Source organism: Pan paniscus, chromosome 18 (genome assembly GCF_029289425.2).
Source record: "Pan paniscus chromosome 18, NHGRI_mPanPan1-v2.0_pri, whole genome shotgun sequence".
Lineage (NCBI taxonomy): Eukaryota > Metazoa > Chordata > Mammalia > Primates > Hominidae > Pan > Pan paniscus.
The window spans coordinates 22,213,170-22,232,006 of record NC_073267.2 but is presented as its reverse complement, the minus strand read 5'-3'; the positions used below and the strand labels follow the sequence as shown (position 1 = coordinate 22,232,006).

Below are 18,837 nucleotides of genomic sequence, written 5' to 3'. Positions count from 1 at the left end.
TAGCACATGATGGAGATAGAGGGAGTGTATATCCATAGAGATCACCCATTTGAATTTCACTTGGGAGTGGGATAAATTGACATCTCACTGGATATTTGTTAGTTGATCAGCAACAAATAATTATTACTCTTTGTACTTGCTCAACACTGTAGATACAGTGTATTCGTTTGCTTTGCTGAGTAACAAATGACCCCAAAAGTTAGAAGTGTGAAACAACAATCATGTTTCACATGATCAATTTAGCTCAGAATTCTCTAGGTTGGCAGATTGAGCTGGGCTTGGCTGGGTGGTTCTTCTGGCCTCACTGGGGCTCACTCATGACTGCAGTCAGCCATCAGTCAGCATCCTTAATTGCTTGTCTGGTCATTGGCTTCCTACTGGCTGGACAACAGGTATTTGGGCCACTTGTCTTTTATCCTGTAGAAGACTAGCCTGGGTTTATTTATATGGTGGTGGTCACAGGGTTCCTAAGAGCAGCAAGAGTGAAAGCATCATGGCCTCTTGATGCCTAGGCTTAGAACGTGCACAGACTCATGTTCACTTACATTCTATTTGCCAAAGCAAGACACAGAGCCAGCTCAAGTTTGAGAAATGTGAAAACAGACTCCACCCCTTGATGAGAGGAACTGTAAATATCGTGGCCATTTTTGTAATCCACCATATTTGGTAAAGACCATAATCACACAATCCCTCCATCATAGAACTTTCAGCCTGATGGTCACAGTACAGGTTTGAATATTGGACATTTTCTGAAGGTTTGTTGTTGCTGCTTTTAGGCCTGAACAAGAGATGAAATTGTCTTATTATCTCTAATTTAAAAGATAGTAGAGGGCTGAGTGCAGTGGCTCACATTTACAGTCCCAGTACTCTGGGAGGTGAGGTGGATGGATCACTTGAGCCCAGGAGTTTGAGACTAGCCTGGCCAACATGGCAAGACCCCATCTCTACAAAGTATACAAAAATTAGCCGTGCGTGGTGGCAGGCACCTGTAGTCCCAGCTACTCGGGAGGCTGAGGTGGGAGAATTGCTTGAGCCCTGGAGGTCAAGGCTGTAGTGAGCCAGGATTGCACCACTGCACTCCAGGCCGGGTGACAGAGACAGACCCTGTCTCAAATAAAATAAAATAAAAATAAAAATAAAATAAAATAAAATATAAAATAATAAAATAAAATAAAAATAAAATAAATAAAAGGTGGTAGAGGCCTCTACATGTAAATAGGCTCATTATTAACATTTGCTTTCTTGTATCATGCCTATACAATGTTCTTGCACGGATGGAGAGAAGGAAAGACAAGGAAGTCTCTCTCTCCTGCCCCTACCCAGCGGTTCTCAACACTGACTGCACATTAGAATGACCTGAAATTTAAAAAAATACAAATTTCATCAGCCGCACTCCCAGATCAATTCTATTAGAATCTCTGGACAGTGGGACTGTGGCTCTGGAATTTTGTATAAGCTCCCCAGGTGATTCTAAAGTGCAGCCAAAGCTGAGAATTGCTGTTCTATCCGGGCTCCTTTCAACTGATAGCACCCACCCCCCAGTCCTATTAAACCCACACATGCCAGCTTTTATTCTTTCTCTTGCTGTCAGACTCAAAACCATCGCTTCTTGGTCTTTTGACTAAGATCAAGTGTGGTATCTCAGAGTCAAAACCATCTCCAAGCTGGGTGTAATGTCTCATGCCAGTAATCCCAGCTACTCAGGAGGCTGAGGAGAGAGGATTGCTTGAGCCCAGGAGTTCAAGTCTAGCCTGGGCAATATGGCAAGACCTCATCTCTTAGGAAAAGCAAAACTCCACCTTCCATGCCCCAGATGAAAAGTGATAAAAGAGAGTGGGCCTTTGTGAAGACCGCAAGACAGAACTGGTATTCACGTAGGTGCGGACTACCTGTCAGAAAGTATCACCTTGCTAGAAAAAGTTCTTGGAAGAGGTTCCAGTTACCATCTTTATTTGCTTTGAAATAGATTCTTCTTCCTATCAAATGATGAGCTGCTGGAAATCTTGTCCGAGACAAAGGACCCTCTCCGAGTGCAGCCGCACTTGAAGAAGTGCTTTGAAGGAATTGCCAAGCTTGAGTTTACAGACAATCTGGAAATTGTGGGCATGATCAGCTCGGAAAAAGAAACTGTTCCATTCATACAGAAAATCTACCCAGCTAATGCCAAGGTAACTCCTCTTACCCATTTTTGGTTCTTTTCTCCATAACAGAGTAAATCAGAGAGCGTATTGGCTAAGCACTGGGACTAAGCACCAGACTGCCTGGGGTATGGAACACTTGGGTTCTACGATGTAACGACTGAAGATTTGGGGAAGTTACTCAATCTTTCTGAGTCTCAGTGTACCCATCTCTAAGATGGGGATTCCACTGCAATCCACATGACATATTAAATTTGTGGATTTTAACCCAACTCGATGTGGAGTCAATTGCAGGAATCAGATCCAAACAGCCGATGCTGTTTAGATTTCCATGTGCAGAGTTCAGTTGAAAGTGATTCAGTTAGACAGGTAGCTTCCTGGGGCATTCATTTTAAAGATCAATAAAACATCATAGAATCAATGAGAGCTATAATGCTACTTAACTCAGGTTTTCATACATATGTCCTTATATAATGAGTAAAGTATAAATTACTTCCATTTCTGCTCAGTGACAGCACCCTCAAGTGGAAATAGACAAGCAAGCTGAGCCTTGCTTTGTTGACTGTTTTTGCCACCCACGCATATAAATTGCAGCAACCAGGAGTCACATTACCAATGCAGACACCAGCTAGCTTACAAGCACCTGAAGTCAATAGCTACAGTTACCTGAAATTCTAACACTGAATAATTTGGGGCATATTTGAATTTCCCTATGGAGTTTTAATCGAAATCCAAATGACCAGGTTGCATCCCATACCAATTAAATCAGGAAGTCTAGGGGTGGGAGTCAGTCATCAGTATTTTTTAAAAGATCTCCAAGTGATTTCAAGGAACAGCAAAGTTTGAGACCCACTGGAATAATGCATGAATCAGAGCTGTTCATTTAAAAGATGCAATTTATTTTATGAACTGACATAAATGTTTCATTTGCCTTCTGAGAAGTTGTCTGTTTCAGAAAATGACATGAAAGTAATGCATATTAAAAATGGGCCGGGCGCGGTGGCTTGCACCTGTAATCCCAGCACTTTGGGAGGCTGAGGCGGGTGGATCACCTAAGGTCAGGAGTTTGAGACCAGCCTGGCCAACATGGCGAAACCCTGTCTCTACTAAAAAGCCAGGTGTAGTGGCACACGCTGTAATCCCAGCGACTTGGGAGGCTGAGGCAGGAGAATCGCTTGAACCCAGGAGGCGGAAGTTGCAATGAGCCGAGATCACACCATTGCACTCCAGCCTTGGGTGACAAGAGTGAAACTCCGTCTCAAAAAAAAAAAAAAAAAAAAAAGGCCTATCGCCCCTTTAGAAGGCATATGCTTCTGAGAATACAGAAAATAAGTGTAAAGCAGATAAAGAATATTGGAATATTGGCTGGGGCCAAGGCCAGGTGCCATGGCTCACACCTGTAATCCCAGCACTTTGGGAGGCTGAGGCAGGAGGATCTCTTGAGGCCAGGAAATCAAGACCAGCCTGGGCAACATAGAGAGACCACGGCTCTACAGAAAAATTTAAAAGTTAGCCGGGCATGGTGGCATGTGCCTGTAGTCCCAGTTACTCAGGAGGCTGTCAGGAGAGTCACTTGGGCCCAGGAGTTCAAGGCTGCAGTGAGCCAGGATCGTGCCACCGCACTCCAGTCTGGATGACAGAGCAAGGCCCTGTCTCTCTCTTTAAAAAAAAAAAAAAAGAGACCAGGCGCAGTGGTTCACACCTGTAATCCCAGCACTTTGGAGGCCGAGGTGGGCAGATCACGAGGTCAGGAGGTCAAGACCATCCTGGCCAACATGGTGAAACCCCGTCTCTACTAAAAATACAAAATTCATCAGCCGCGGTGGTGGTGCACGCCTGTAATCCCAGCTACTCGGGAGGCTGAGGCAGGAGAATCGCTTGAACCAGGGAGTCGGAGGTTGCAGTGAGCCGAGATCATGACAGTGCACTCCAGCCTGGTGACAGAGCGAGACTCTGTATCAAAAAAAGAAAAAGAAAAAAAGAACGGGGAGACAGAGAATATTGACTTGAAAAGGTGCCAAGCCTTTGGCATCCCTCCAGCCGTGTCCAGAGAGAAAGCTGTGTTCTGCCCACTCTTCCTCCCTCTGGGCTTTGGTTGACTGCTGCACCCTCTCTCTGTCTTGCTCCATAGGGCATGGTGGAAAAGTGGCTCCAGCAGGTGGAGCAGATGATGCTGGCCAGTATGCGAGAAGTCATTGGACTTGGGATTGAAGCATATGTCAAGGTAAACAAGAACCGGGGTACACATGCCAGGACACTAGTGCACTAAAGAGAACATTGGGGAGAAGGTTCATGTGTCAGTAGTTTGGTTGGACCCTCTGCTTTCTACCAAAACCTGTCCCTCTGCACCTCTCTTTCCTTCACTTGTGAACCCTGGGGCAATGAACCTATTCCTGGTGAAATATTGGCAGTTAGAAGCAGGTGATGCAAGAGAAGAGGGTTAGCTGGAACCCTCTGGTTGCCACGGACCAGCCCTTTTTGTCAAATGGGATTAATGGCACGAGGTCTATTTAGAGTCCCTTCCAATTAATAATTCATTTACCTTACAGATGCCCTGAGTGGCATAACTCATTGTGTTCCCAAGGCTTAAAGGGAAATAGGTATGACGTAAGGCTTAAGACAAAAGAATCTATCAGAATAACTTGGTACCCAGCCTGTAGTCACATTCACGTTGAGCGACTCTAGCTCTCTTTCTTCTTTTTTTTTTTTTTTGAGATGGAGTTTCACTCTGTCTCCCAGGGCTGAAATGCAGTGGTACGATCTTGGCTCACTGCAACCTCCACCTCCTGGGTTCAAGCGATTCTCCTGCCTCAGCCTCCCAAGTAGCTAGGACTACAGGCAACCACCACCACACCTGGCTAATTTTTGTATTTTTCGTAGAGATGTGGTTTCACCATGTTGGCCAGGCTGGTCTCGAACTCCTGACCTCAAATGATCCACTTGCCTCGGTCTCCCAAAGTGCTGGGATTACAGGCATGAGCCACTGCGCCCGGCTGACTGACTCTAACTTTCTTACTTTCTTATTCCCAGCACCCACAGAACAAAGCAATACTCAACACCCTTACACTAAAGTCCTGGGGACTGACCCTGCTGTCCCTTGACACAGTATTTGCATTGTAAAATGAAAGACCAGTCCCTTTTCCTATGACATGCTCTGAATCAAAAATTAAAGAAAAGCAGTTACCGGTATGAAATTATTTCATCCAAATCAAATCCATCAAATTTTATCCTCAGATCAAACTTTTTCTGTAAAGAGCCAGATAGTAAATATTTTCAACTCTGCAGGCCACATTCCCAATGCAACTATTTTTTTAAATAAATTTTATTGCGTATATTTAATGTATACAACATAATAAGACACATATGTATAGTAAATGGGTACTGTAGCTTTGCCCTTGTAGCACAAAAGCATCAGACAATATTTAAATGATGGGCATGGCTGTATTTCTTTTTTTTAAATTTTTTTAAATTTTATTTTATTTTACTTTAAGTTCTGGGATACATGTGCAGAACATGCAGGTCTGTTACATAGGTATACATGTACCATGGTGGTTTGCTGCACCTATCAACCCATCGTATAGGTTTTAAGCCCCGCATGCATTAGGTATTTGTCCTAATGCTCTCCCTCTCCTTGCCCCCCACCTCCTAACAGGCCCCAGCGTGTGATGTTCTCCTCCTTGTGTCCATGTGTTCTCATTGTTCAGCTCCCACTTATGAGTGAGAACATGCAGTGTTTGGTTTTCTGTTCCCGTGTTAGTTTGCTGAGAATGATGGCTTCCAGCTTCATCCACGTCCCTGCAAAGGACATGAACTCATTCTTTTGTATGCTGCGGCTGTATTTCAATACAACTTTATTTATGAAAAAATTTATATACATAGTTTGCCCGCTCCTGATCTGTAGCTTGAGGGAAAGAATTGTGGGGTGGAGAAACAGCTAAAAAAATTGTGACTCAGCACTGCAATGTTATGTAGCCATTAAAAAACAGTAGTTATGAGAACTCTCTGAACATCACCTTGATTATAACTATGGAAAAATTTGATGAATGGGAGCATGGAAAAAATGCAAAGTTGATGAGATGATTGGTGTTTTTTCTTTTTCTTTTCATAAAACTCAGAAAGGAAGACATAAATCAGTAATTCCAGAGATGTCAAGCCTTGTAGCGTCTGAGGATGGGGGAAGATTTTGTTTTTGTTGCGGTGGTGAGGTGGTTGGGGCATGTTTTCGTAAACTCAGTTTAAACCACACGTGAACTGATCCTATAACATGCCCACTGTGCTTTTCCAGGTCCCTCGAAATCACTGGGTCTTACAGTGGCCTGGACAGGTGGTTATCTGTGTCTCCTCCATCTTTTGGACCCAGGAGGTGTCCCAAGCCCTGGCGGAAAATACCTTACTGGTAAGTGAACTTGCTGCAAAGTTACAGAAGAGATCCAAGCATCAATTAGGATTTGAATGACGTATAATTAGAGTAGCCATGTTTTGTTGTCTAAACAAAAATCATTTGGTCTCAGCATCACAGACATCAGGGTTCCCATGAGGACAGTGGGATGGAGAATTTGGGATTCGAGCTGTCCTGCAATTCTATGGTACGAGACCTCTCATAGTCCTTCCCAGACAGAAATTCTGGACTGCAGGATTCTAAGTCTTATACCCTTGGCTTCTGGGGGCTAACCTGGCAGAATTTCCACCAAGGGAGACCTCCTATATTCTTCCTAAGCCAAGGGGCCACCGTTTTCCTCTCCTTCTCCTTTACAGCCTCCTTCTCATCACCCCTACTCCCTCCCGAATGAACCCACCTCCCGTCCTTCCTTCACCTTTCTCTTGTGACCAAGTATACTCAAGCATCTGTTTATCCTCAGATCCAAATACACATATTCCCAGCCAATTGATGCCAATGCTTGACTGTTAAGACCTGATGGACTTGAGTTCAAATCCTGACACTGTCTCTTGTTAGCTGCGTGACCATGAGCAACTTAACCCGACTCTCAAGCTCCTTGTCTGTAACATGCAAGGAATTGTCACACCACATCATAATATTGTGGGAGGGTTAAATGAGATGCCAGTAAATAATTCGGTACTTAGACACGAGGCTGTAAACCCTACGGGGAAGAAGCTATGTCTGCTCTGCTCACTATTATATTTCCAGGGGTTAATACAGTGCCCAGCACAGAGTAGATGATCAATAAATATTTGGGGATTTGTTTGTTTGTTTTTAAACTTTTTCTATTTTTTAAACTAGAGACGGGGTCTCACTATGTTGGCCAGGGTGGTCTCGAACTCCTGGCCTCAAGCAATCCTCCTTGCCTCAGCCTCCCAAAGTGCTGGGAGCCACCATGCCTGACCAAATATTTGTTAAATGGATGAATGAAAACTTCATACTCAGCCTTTCTTCCATGGTTTGATTCTCCATGAATATCTCACCAGACCTCCTGTTACTCCTCTTAAAGGATTGGCTGTGGATTAGAATATGTTTTAATTTCCTATATTTTGCTGTATAAATTGAAATTAGAACATTAATATTTGGCCAGTGTTTAAACTTATACAGATTCCATATTGATAAATCCTAATAGACATATTGCACTGTACACATGCAAACTGCTTTCACGTACATCATTTCAAACTTTAGAAACTAAAATCCTCTGACTTTTGTGATGGTATCTCTGACTTTTTGTGATGGAGGTGGATTCATGTGCCCCAGTTTTCCCACCCATAGTTAGGGAGAATGTTTCCCATCATACATCCAGGCCCTGGTGTGCATGCATGCTGTGTGATGTGTCTCCGTATCCTAAAGGAAGCAGGTGTTGACACAGAATAATCATCCTTCCCTTCCTCCAACCATTTATTATTCATTTAACAAATATTGATTTGGCATCTGCTCTGTGCTGGTACTGCTGCTAACGAAGGTAATTAGATGTGAATGAGACAGACATAGTCCCTGTCCTCATGGATTTATAGTCTAGTGGGAGAGAGAAAAAGGCTCTTTTACAGAACTGTGATAAGGAAAGAACAGACATCCAGTAAGTATGGGAAGGGAGGGAGGCAGAGAGGGAGGGAGGGTTTAAAGAAGGAAGGAAGGAAGGGAGAGAGGGAGGGAGGGAGGGAGGAAGGAAGGAAGGGAGGAAAAAAGAAGGAAGGAAGGAAAGGAGGAAAACAGAAGGAAGGAAAGAGTAAGAGAGTGAGGGGAGGGAAGTTAGGATTGGGGAAGATTTCCCAGAAAAGTGGTGTCTAAGAAAAGACCTGAAATATAAGTAGGGATTAGCTGAGCAGAAAATAGGAGGGAGAGTGTTCCAGAGAGAAGAACTGGAGTATGCAAAAGCCTGAAGATGAACAGCATGGTGTATTCCAGCAGGAAGACACTTCGGTCTATAATAGCTGAGGAATGGGTGTAGGTAGGAGAGATGTGGGGAGAAGCCCCAACACCACATACACTACCTCATTTAATCCTCAACACAGCTTGAAGAGGCAGCTATAATCATCTAGATTTAGGGCAGGATACGGTGGCTCATGCCTGTAATCCCAATAGTTTGGGAGGCCAAGGCGGGAGGATTGCTTGAGGCCAGGAGTTCAAGACCAGCCTGGGCAACACAGTGAGACCCCATCTCTACAAATAGTTAGCCAGGAGTGATGGTGTGTGCCTGTGGTCCCAGCTACTCAGGCGGCTGAGGTGGGAGGATTGCTTGAGCTCAGGAGGTCGAGGTTTCAGTGAGCCATGTTTGTGCCTGTGCACTCCTGCCTAGGTGACAGAGCAAGACCCCATCTCAAAAAAAAAAAAAAAAAAATCTGCATTTGACACGCACCAGGAGACTGAGACTCAGAAGCATAAAATCATTTGCCAAGAGCCACATAGCTAGAAAGTAGGGAAGGTAGGATTTTAACCTAGGGTGGTCTTACTTTTTTTCCTTTTTAAGTTTTCTTTTTATTTTATTTTTTGCCTCTTTAATTTGAAATAACATGAAACTTATAAATAATGCTGAAAATATAATACAAAGAATTTCCATATATCTTTCATCCAGATTCCTCATATATTAACATCTTAGACAACCATAGTACAGTTATCCAAATCAGGAAATCAACACTGATACGATTTTATTCTCTACTCTATAGACCTTTCTAAATTGGCTAATTTAAATTTTGTCATCTTGAAAAAGAAATGACAGGCCAGGCGTGGTGGCTCATGCCTGTATTCCCAGCACTTTGGGAGGCCAAGGTGGGTGAATCACTTGAGGTCAGGAGTTTGAGACCAGCCTGGCCAACATGGCAAAACCCCATCTCTACTAAACATACAAAGATTAGCTGAGTGTGGTGGTGCACACCTGTAGTCCTAGCTATTTGGGAGGCTGAGTCAGGCTCTGTCTCAAAATAAATAAATAAATAAATAAAATTAGCCAATTGCCCTACCGTCTTTTTTTTTTTTTTTTCTGGTCCAGGATGCAATCTAGGATTACATGTTGCATTTTGTTTTTATAGCTCCTTTGTCTCTTTAATGTGAAAAAGTTTCCAGTTTGGGAGGTTAATTCTGATTTATGGTATATACAGTGAAATTCACCTTTTTTAGCATACGGTTCTCAGTTTTGATAAACACATGCATTTGTGTAGGCCATCACAATCAATATATAGGACAGTTCCACACCACCCAAAAAAAATGTCCTCAGGCCCTTTGTAGTCAGTTGCATTCTCTACTCCAAGCCTCCAGTAATTACCAAGGTATTTTCTGCTCACTCCTATAATTTTGCCTTTTCCACAATACTATAAAAATAAAATCATGCAGTATGAAACCTTCCAAATCTTGCCTTTTTCAGCGTAATGCATTAGGAATTCATTCAGAGATTGAGGACTGGGGTAAGGAAAAGGTGGACTTGAGGGATGACACCCAGGAGTCTGGCTTGAGCCATCCGGTGGTCCATGGTACCATTTCTTGACATGGGGATTACCAGAGGAGAGTCAAATGTAACCAGTTGTCCCCTCCTCTGCCCCTGCCAGGATTTTCTGAAAAAGAGCAATGATCAGATTGCGCAGATTGTCCAGCTGGTGCGAGGGAAGCTGAGCAGTGGAGCTCGACTCACTCTCGGGGCCCTCACGGTCATCGATGTCCACGGTAAGCCAGGGGGCTTCCCCTGTCATTACTGACTATCCAGGAGAAGCAGTCTGGTCTTGCTCATCTCAGTTCTCCTGGATGGAATAATTCAGGGTTTCCTTCCTCATTAGGGAGAGCTTTCTCCAACTGAGAGTAAGATGAGAGCCAAAGGGCTCTGCATCCCTCCACCTGTGTTTCCTCTCCCATCCGCAACCTGATTTCCAGGGACCCTCCAAGCAGGGCTTGTATTGAGACAATGACGGCCAAAGTCATTTCTGAGCTTCACCAACGTGGAATCATTTCCTTGGCTAGCCGTAGATAATATTTTTGAATGCTTGCTAGGTGCCAGGCTTTGTGCTAAGTGATTGACATACATTATCTCATTTTCATAGATATTTTCACAGATTCAGAACCTGGGGCTTAGAGAGGTAACTAACTTGCTGAGAGGCATACAGCTATAATAGTAAGCAACAGAATCGCCTATGTCTGTCTGCTTCCAAGCCTAAGGGACTGGAAATGGGCAATGTTGCAAGCAGTGGGTGGTGAGAGAGGATGCCTTCCAGCTCCTCCTTTAAAAAGAAGAGGAGGAGGAAGAGCAGGAGGAGGAGGAGGAAAAACTGGGGTCTTTATATAAAACAAACCACCCCCACACCCTCACTCCATCACCAAGGAAACTAGGGCTGGACCAGGCTGGTTGCTTGGGAACAGAGTCTCTTGCTCACACACCCAGCTCCCTACTGGCATTTCATGGCATCTCACTCCCCTCAGGTTAATGCTCACTTCAATCTGATTTCATTAGGTAGACCAGCATAACGTCAGGGAGAGAGAAGGGAAAATGTGCTCTTCACACGGCCACATACTCAGCTGTTAGGAATAATTGGTGCAGATGTGGTTATACTGCCCAGGGTACCCCAGTGTGGTTGGGTTCACAAACACAAGCATGCATGTATGCACACATGCACACAATGGCACATACACACACACACATGCAAGTGCACATACACACACTGTATAGCGAAGGCATCCCCAACTCAAACCCTTGAAATTCGCTTTCCTCTTGGATCCCTCAGGCATACCATACTCCTGCCCTATACCCTCTTCCTTGGGAGAACGTATCAGGTGGTTCCCCTATATATTCACCCAAGAGCCAGGAGGGGAATTAAATTCCTTGGGAAGGAAGAAAAAGCTGTGGATATAATCTTCTTCAAGGACTCTTCCCTGCAGGGTTTTTGATTTTACTGTAATAAAGAAGACTCTGTCACAGAGAGGAAGGAAAGGCTCAATGGAAGCAACCCTTTGAAAAGTGACGTTTCTGAGGTCCTAATTTTGAGTCGGCTGTACTAGCTCTGAGATCTCCATAGCTCTCCACCTGAGTTACCAAAAACATAATGAATGATTCTCATCAGCCTAGATCCACTCTTCAACTTCAAGGCCCCTGTCACTTGGATAAAATTAAATCAGGGCTTACGGTCCCATGAGAGAAAAAAGAAGAGCTAGAAATGTATCTCCCAGCTGGTTTCTCAGGCCCCCAGATGGAAAGGATACATCTAACCATGGATTCTCGGGCTTCCTTCCCCTGCTATATAAGGCTACACTGATTGCATTCTCCTGGGATATCCTAGGGGCCTGAAATGGGACCAAAAGGGTTATACTGGAAATAGGATGGAATTTGGAGTCACTATGCATTGCAAAGCCCTCTGGCTCAGACTTCCAAGAATTTGGGGATGATAACAATAGCTAATACCTGTATAACATTTTCATATGCCAAGGACAGCTCTCTTTCTCTCTCTATTGTGTCTAGCTGTAGATATGTACGTATGTACCTATATATTCATTTAATCCTCATGATAACTCTATAATGTAGGTACTATGTTATCCGTATTTTACAGATTACACAACTGAAGAACAGAGAGGTCGAGGAACTTACCCAAAGTCACATAGCTAGGTCATGGTGGAATCAGAATTTGAATGCAGCCAGTCTGATTTCAGAGCACACACCTTTTAATACCTCTGCCATGCTGTCTGAGAGAAGATAGTGCAGCAGATTCTCTGCCTGGCTTTGGGAGAAAGCAAAGACCAGCTTCTAACAGATATTGCTGCCTGCAGGTTGGGGGTGGGCAAGGAGGCTTGTGAAATCTAAAATTGTTTGGGCTGGGCACGGTGGCTCACGCCTGTAATCTCAGCACTTTGGGAGGCCGAGGCAGGCGGATCACTTGAGGTTAGAAGTTGGAGACCAGCCTGGCCAACATGTTGAAACCCCATCTCTACTAAAAATACAAAAATTAGCCAGGTGTGGTGGCGTGCGCCTATAATCCCAGCTATTTGGGAGGCTGAGGCAGGAGAATCGCTTGAACCCAGGAGGCAGAGGTTGCAATGAGCCGAGATCGCGCCATTGCACTCCAGAATGGGGGAGAGAGCAAGACTCCATCGCAAAAAATAAATAAAATAAAATAAAATAAAATAGTTTGGAGAATGGGGGACCTTGATAACATCCACTTCTAACTGAGGAGCTTACAAAAATGGAGAGTTCTGATGGCTCTGTGTGCGTGTTTCTGCATCTGTGTCCCAACAGCCCGCGACGTGGTGGCCAAGTTATCTGAGGACAGGGTCTCCGATCTGAATGATTTCCAATGGATCTCACAGCTGCGCTACTACTGGGTGGCCAAGGATGTGCAGGTGCAGATTATCACCACAGAAGCCTTGTATGGCTATGAGTACCTGGGAAACTCCCCCCGGCTGGTGATCACACCCCTCACCGACCGCTGCTACAGGTACACTCTGGAGCTCCTAGATCTGAGGGGTGAACAGGGAACTCCAGGGGAAGAAGACTCTGGGGAGGAAAGTTAGGGATGTCTTGGGTTACCTTTACCCTTCACACTTCAGATTATTAGATTCTCCATAGTCTCAAAGATGGGCATGCAAACTAGGTCTTCAGGCTAGACATGAGAACCCAGTAGGAATTCTAGTGCAAATCAATATATTTGAACCAACAAGTGGAATATTGGTGCACATCCGTGAACATGACACAGGACTTAACGTAGAGGGCTCTCCAATGGCAGGAATCAAGATGGTGCCTGGAGATCCTATGGCCATAAGATAGACAAGAAGTGAGGTCAAGAACGTAGCCAAGGGGTCTCTATGCTCTGCCAGCCAGTCTCATGAAAAAAGCTGGCCATTCTGTGCTCAGCAAAGTCCTCTGACATTTTCTGTGGAACTCAGCCTTTGAGATCGGGATTTTGTGAACTTGTCGGTTTTGTGATGTTTAGATGTTCTTTGCTTTTATATATTTCCTTACAGTGAGAGTTTTTTAGATTGTAAAACTAATACTTGGGAGTATTTTCTCCCTTCAAAATCCTCAACCACTTGTTTTTTATGGTCTATGATTTTTGCTCTTCATTCATTTATTTATTCCACTCATTATTCAACAACCATTTTTTGAGGTTTCCTGTGCACCATGCATGACCTCAAGAAACCCTAAATCTAACTGGGGGGTCGGGAGAGACATATTCAAATGATTACAAGATAGAGCGCTAAATGAAAACATAGAAACTCATACCAAGGGCCATGGAACCACAGTTATTACATCATTCATTTCTAACATTTATCTTGCACCTATTACATGCCAGGAGCTGTATTAATTTACTGAGGTTATGAAATGGAATCAAATATGATTCCTGAACTTTAGAGTTCATAATCTAGCTGGGCATGGTGGCTCACGCCTGTAGTCTCAGCACTTTGGAAGGCCAAGGTGGGTGGATCACTTGATCCCAGAAGTTTGAGACCAACCCGCTTGGGCAACATGGCAAAATCCCATCTCTACAAAAAATATGAAAATTAACTGGGTGTGGTGGTGTGTGCCTGTAAGTCCCAGCTACTTGGGAGGCTGAGATGGGAGTATCACTTGGGCCCAGGAGGTCAAGGCTGCAGTGAGCTGTGACCATGCCTCTGCACTCCAGCCCGGGCGACAGAGTGAGAACCTGTCTCAAAAGAAAAAAAAAGAATTCATAATCTAGTTGGAGAAATATATTTTAACCATTCCATTAGCACTGGTGATCTTTGGAATGTGGAGTTTATGAGTATTCTCACTTTTATTTGATTCATTTATATAGGTATGCATGTATTCATTTATTCATTCAAACAAATATTCATGGGTGCCACTCATGTGCTGGACACTGTGCTGGGCTCTGAGGTTACAATGCCGAGTAAAATACAGTGATATTGTATTGCTCATATAATTGGGAAAATCTTTAACTATTTGGTTGGTGCAAAAGTCATCGCGGCTTTTAGCATTACTTTCAATGGCAAAAACTGCAATCACTTTTGCACTAACCTAAATATTTGTATGAGTCAAAATAAATAAAAAGCCGGTTTCTTTCCTGTGTCTTAGACCTCAAGCACTGAAGTTCTATTTTCTTCCCCATAGGACACTGATGGGAGCTTTGAAGCTGAACCTTGGGGGTGCTCCAGAGGGTCCAGCTGGGACTGGCAAGACAGAAACCACCAAAGATTTGGCCAAAGCCTTGGCTAAGCAGGTAAGCAAATGCCATCTATCCCCTCCCTCTCTTCCAGGCCCTCTCTGCACCCCTCCTCTGGGAAGTAGGCATCAATTTTAAGATGGTTTAGCATTAACAGGCAGCATGGGCCCCAGCTCCTTCAAGCAGAGCAAGGAGAGAGGAGCCCACCGCTGTTGAATGGTGCAGGGTAATTCAGATGGGATGGAATCCACCCTGAATGATACCCACATCCTCCCTCTTTCTAGTGTGTGGTCTTCAACTGCTCCGATGGTTTGGATTACAAAGCTATGGGGAAGTTCTTCAAGGGGCTGGCACAGGCTGGAGCATGGGCGTGCTTTGATGAGTTCAACAGGATCGAGGTAACTCTGCCTCTAGGCTGCAGAACAAAGAAGCTGTGCATGGAGGGGCCTTTTTCTTGGCTCTGCACCCCTTAATAACAGGGCCTTATATCTCTTGTATGGCAGACACGAGAACCTCCAAAGCAGGTACTCAGTGAACTAAACAAAAGGACTCCCAAGGAGACAGATGCATGTTTTATACACATAGCCCCATCTCCCCATCATATTAATTCATTCACTTGCCCATAGTAGCTACTGAGCAGCTATTATACATCGGAGATTCTGCATAAGTTCATGCAACAGAGATGAGCATGAAATGGTTGTATAGCCAGGCACAGAGGCTCACACCTGTAATCCTGACACTTTGGGAGGCCAAGGTGGGAGGATCACTTGAGCCCAGGAGTCTGAGACCAGCCTGGGCAACACAGTTGAGACCCTGTCTCTACAAAAATAAAATAACCTCAGCTATTCAAGAGGCTGAGGCAGGAGGATTGCTCGAGCCCAGGAGTTCGAGGCTGAAGTGAGCTTTGATGCCGCCGCTGCATTCCAGCCTGGGTGAGAGTGAGACTTTGTCTCTTAAAAAACACACCTGTTATTTCAGCACTTTGGGAGGCCAAGGCAGGTGGATCATCTGAGGTCAGGAGTTCAAGACCAGCCTGGCCAACATGGTGAAACCCCGTCTCTACTAAAAATATAAAAATCAGCTGGGCATGGTGGTGAGTGCCTGTAATCCCAGCTACTCGGGAGGCTGAAGCAGGAGAATGGCTTGAACCTGGGAGGCGGAGGTTGCAGTGAGCCAAGATCTCACCATTGCACTCCAGGCTGGGAGTGAAACTCTGTTTAAAAAAAAAAAAAGGAGGGAGGAGCCAAGATGGCCGAATAGGAACAGCTCCAGTCTACAGCTCCCAGGGTGAGTGACGAAGAAGACGGGTGATTTCTGCATTTCCATCTGAGGTACCGGGTTCATCTCACTAGGGAGTGCCAGACAGTGGGCGCAGGTCAGTGGGTGCATGCACCGTGCGCCAGCCGAAGCAGGGCGAGGCATTGCCTCACCTGGGAAGCGCAAGGGGTCAGGGAGTTCCCTTTCTGAGTCAAAGAAAGGGGTGACAGACGGCACCTGGAAAATCGGGTCACTCCCACCCGAATACTGTGCTTTTCTGATGGGCTTAAAAAACGGGGCACCACGAGATTATATCCTGCACCTGGCTCGGAGGGTCCTACGCCCACGGAGTCTCCCTGATTGCTAGCGCAGCAGTCTGAGATCAAACTGCAAGGCGGCAGCCAGGCTGGGGGAGGGGCGCCCCCCATTGCCCAGGCTTGATTAGGTAAACAAAGCAGCCTGGAAGCTCGAACTGGGTGGAGCCCACCACAGCTCAAGGAGGCCTGCCTGCCTCTGCAGGCTCCACCTCTGGGGGCAGGGCACAGACAAACAAAAATACAGCAGTAACCTCTGCAGACTTAAATGTCCCTGTCTGACAGCTTTGAAGAGAGGAGTGGTTCTCACAGCACGCAGCTGGAGATCTGAGAATGGGCAGACTGCCTCCTCAAGTGGGTCCCTGACCCCTGACCCCCGAGCAGCCTAACTGGGAGGCACCCCCTAGCAGGGGCACACTGACACCTCACATGGCAGGGTACTCCAACAGACCTGCAGCTGAGGGTCCTCTCTGTTAGAAGGAAAACTAACAAACAGAAAGGACATCCACACCAAAAACCCATCTGTACATCACCATCATCAAAGACCAAAAGTAGATAAAACCACAAAGATGGGGAAAAAACAGAACAGAAAAACTGGAAACTCTAAAAAGCAGAGCGCCTCTCCTCCTCCAAAGGAACGCAGTTCCTCACCAGCAACGGAACAAAGCTGGATGGAGAATGACTTTGACAAGCTGAGAGAAGAAGGCTTCAGATGATCAAATTACTCTGAGCTACGGGAGGACATTCAAACCTAAGGCAAAGAAGTTGAAAACTTTGAAAAAAATTTAGAAGAATGTATAACTAGAATAACCAATACAGAGAAGTGCTTAAAGGAGCTGATGGAGCTGAAAACCAAGGCTAGAGAACTACGTGAAGAATGCAGAAGCCTCAGGAGCCGATGCGATCAACTGGAAGAAAGGGTATCAGCAATGGAAGATGAAATGAATGAAATGAAGCGAGAAGGGAAGTCTAGAGAAAAAAGAATACAAAGAAATGAGCAAAGCCTCCAAGAAATATGGGACTATGTGAAAAGACCAAATCTACGTCTGATTGGTGTACCTGAAAGTGATGGGGAGAATGGAACCAAGTTGGAAAACACTCTGCAGGATATTATCCAGGAGAACTTCCCCAATCTAGCAAGGCAGGCCAACGTTCAGATTCAGGAAATACAGAGAACGCCACAAAGATACTCCTCGAGAAGAGCAACTCCAAGACACATAATTGTCAGATTCACTAAAGTTGAAATGAAGGAAAAAATGTTAAGGGCAGCCAGAGAGAAAGGTCGGGTTACCCTCAAAGGGAAGCCCATCAGACTAACAGCGGATCTCTCGGCAGAAACCCTACAAGCCAGAAGAGAGTGGGGGCCAATATTCAACATTCTTAAAGAAAAGAATTTTCAACCCAGAATTTCATATCCAGCCAAACTAAGCTTCATAAGTGAAGGAGAAATAAAATACTTTACAGACAAGCAAATGCTGAGAGATTTTGTCACCACCAGGCCTGCCTTACAAGAGCTCCTGAAGGAAGCACTAAACATGGAAAGGAACAACTGGTACCAGCCGCTGCAAAATCATGCCAAAATGTAAAGACCATCGAGACTAGGAAGAAACTGCATCAACTAACGAGCAAAATAACCAGCTAACATCATCATGACAGGATCAAATTCACACATAACAATATTAACTTTAAATGTAAATGGACTAAATGCTCCAAGTAAAAGACACAGACTGGCAAATTGGATAAAGAGTCAAGACCCATCAGTGTGCTGTATTCAGGAAACCCATCTCACATGCAGAGACACACATAGGCTCAAAATAAAAGGATGGAGGAAGATCTACCAAGCCAATGGAAAACAAAAAAAGGCAGGGGTTGCAATCCTAGTCTCTGATAAAACAGACTTTAAACCAACAAAAATCAAAAGAGACAAAGAAGGCCATTACATAATGGTAAAGGGATCAATTCAACAAGAAGAGCTAACTATCCTAAATATATATGCACCCAATACAGGAGCACCAAGGTTCATAAAGCAAGTCCTGAGTGACCTACAAAGAGACTTAGACTCCCACACATTAATAATGGGAGACTTTAACACCCCACTGTCAACATTAGACAGATCAATGAGACAGAAAGTCAACGAGGATACCCAGGAATTGAACTCAGCTCTGCACCAAGCGGACCTAATAGACATCTACAGAACTCTCCACCCCAAATCAACAGAATATACATTTTTTTCAGCACCACACCACACCTATTCCAAAATTGACCACATACTGGGAAGTAAAGCTCTCCTCAGCAAATGTAAAAGAACAGAAATTATAACAAACTATCTCTCAGACCACAGTGCAATCAAATTAGAACTCAGGATTAAGAATCTCACTCAAAACCGCTCAACTACATGGAAACTGAACAACCTGCTCCTGAATGACTACTGGGTACATAACGAAATGAAGGCAGAAATAAAGATGTTCTTTGAAACCAACGAGAACAAAGACACAACATACCAGAATCTCTGGGATGCATTCAAAGCAGTGTGTAGAGGGAAATTTATAGCACTAAATGCCCACAAGAGAAAGCAGGAA

The 18,837-nt window shown here is 44.6% G+C and overlaps 1 protein-coding gene across 1 annotated transcript in view; it reads left to right on the top strand.

Moving 5' to 3' along the window:
- DNAH3 (dynein axonemal heavy chain 3) overlaps positions 1-18,837 on the top strand; it is a 219,936-nt gene that overhangs the window by 86,412 nt on the left and 114,687 nt on the right. Inside the window, exons 24-30 of the mRNA XM_024925984.4 lie at positions 1,967-2,168; positions 4,270-4,362; positions 6,424-6,534; positions 10,119-10,233; positions 12,785-12,983; positions 14,636-14,744; positions 14,972-15,085. Of these exons, the coding sequence (XP_024781752.4) occupies positions 1,967-2,168; positions 4,270-4,362; positions 6,424-6,534; positions 10,119-10,233; positions 12,785-12,983; positions 14,636-14,744; positions 14,972-15,085 (943 nt within the window). The remainder of the gene's footprint in view (positions 1-1,966; positions 2,169-4,269; positions 4,363-6,423; positions 6,535-10,118; positions 10,234-12,784; positions 12,984-14,635; positions 14,745-14,971; positions 15,086-18,837) is intronic.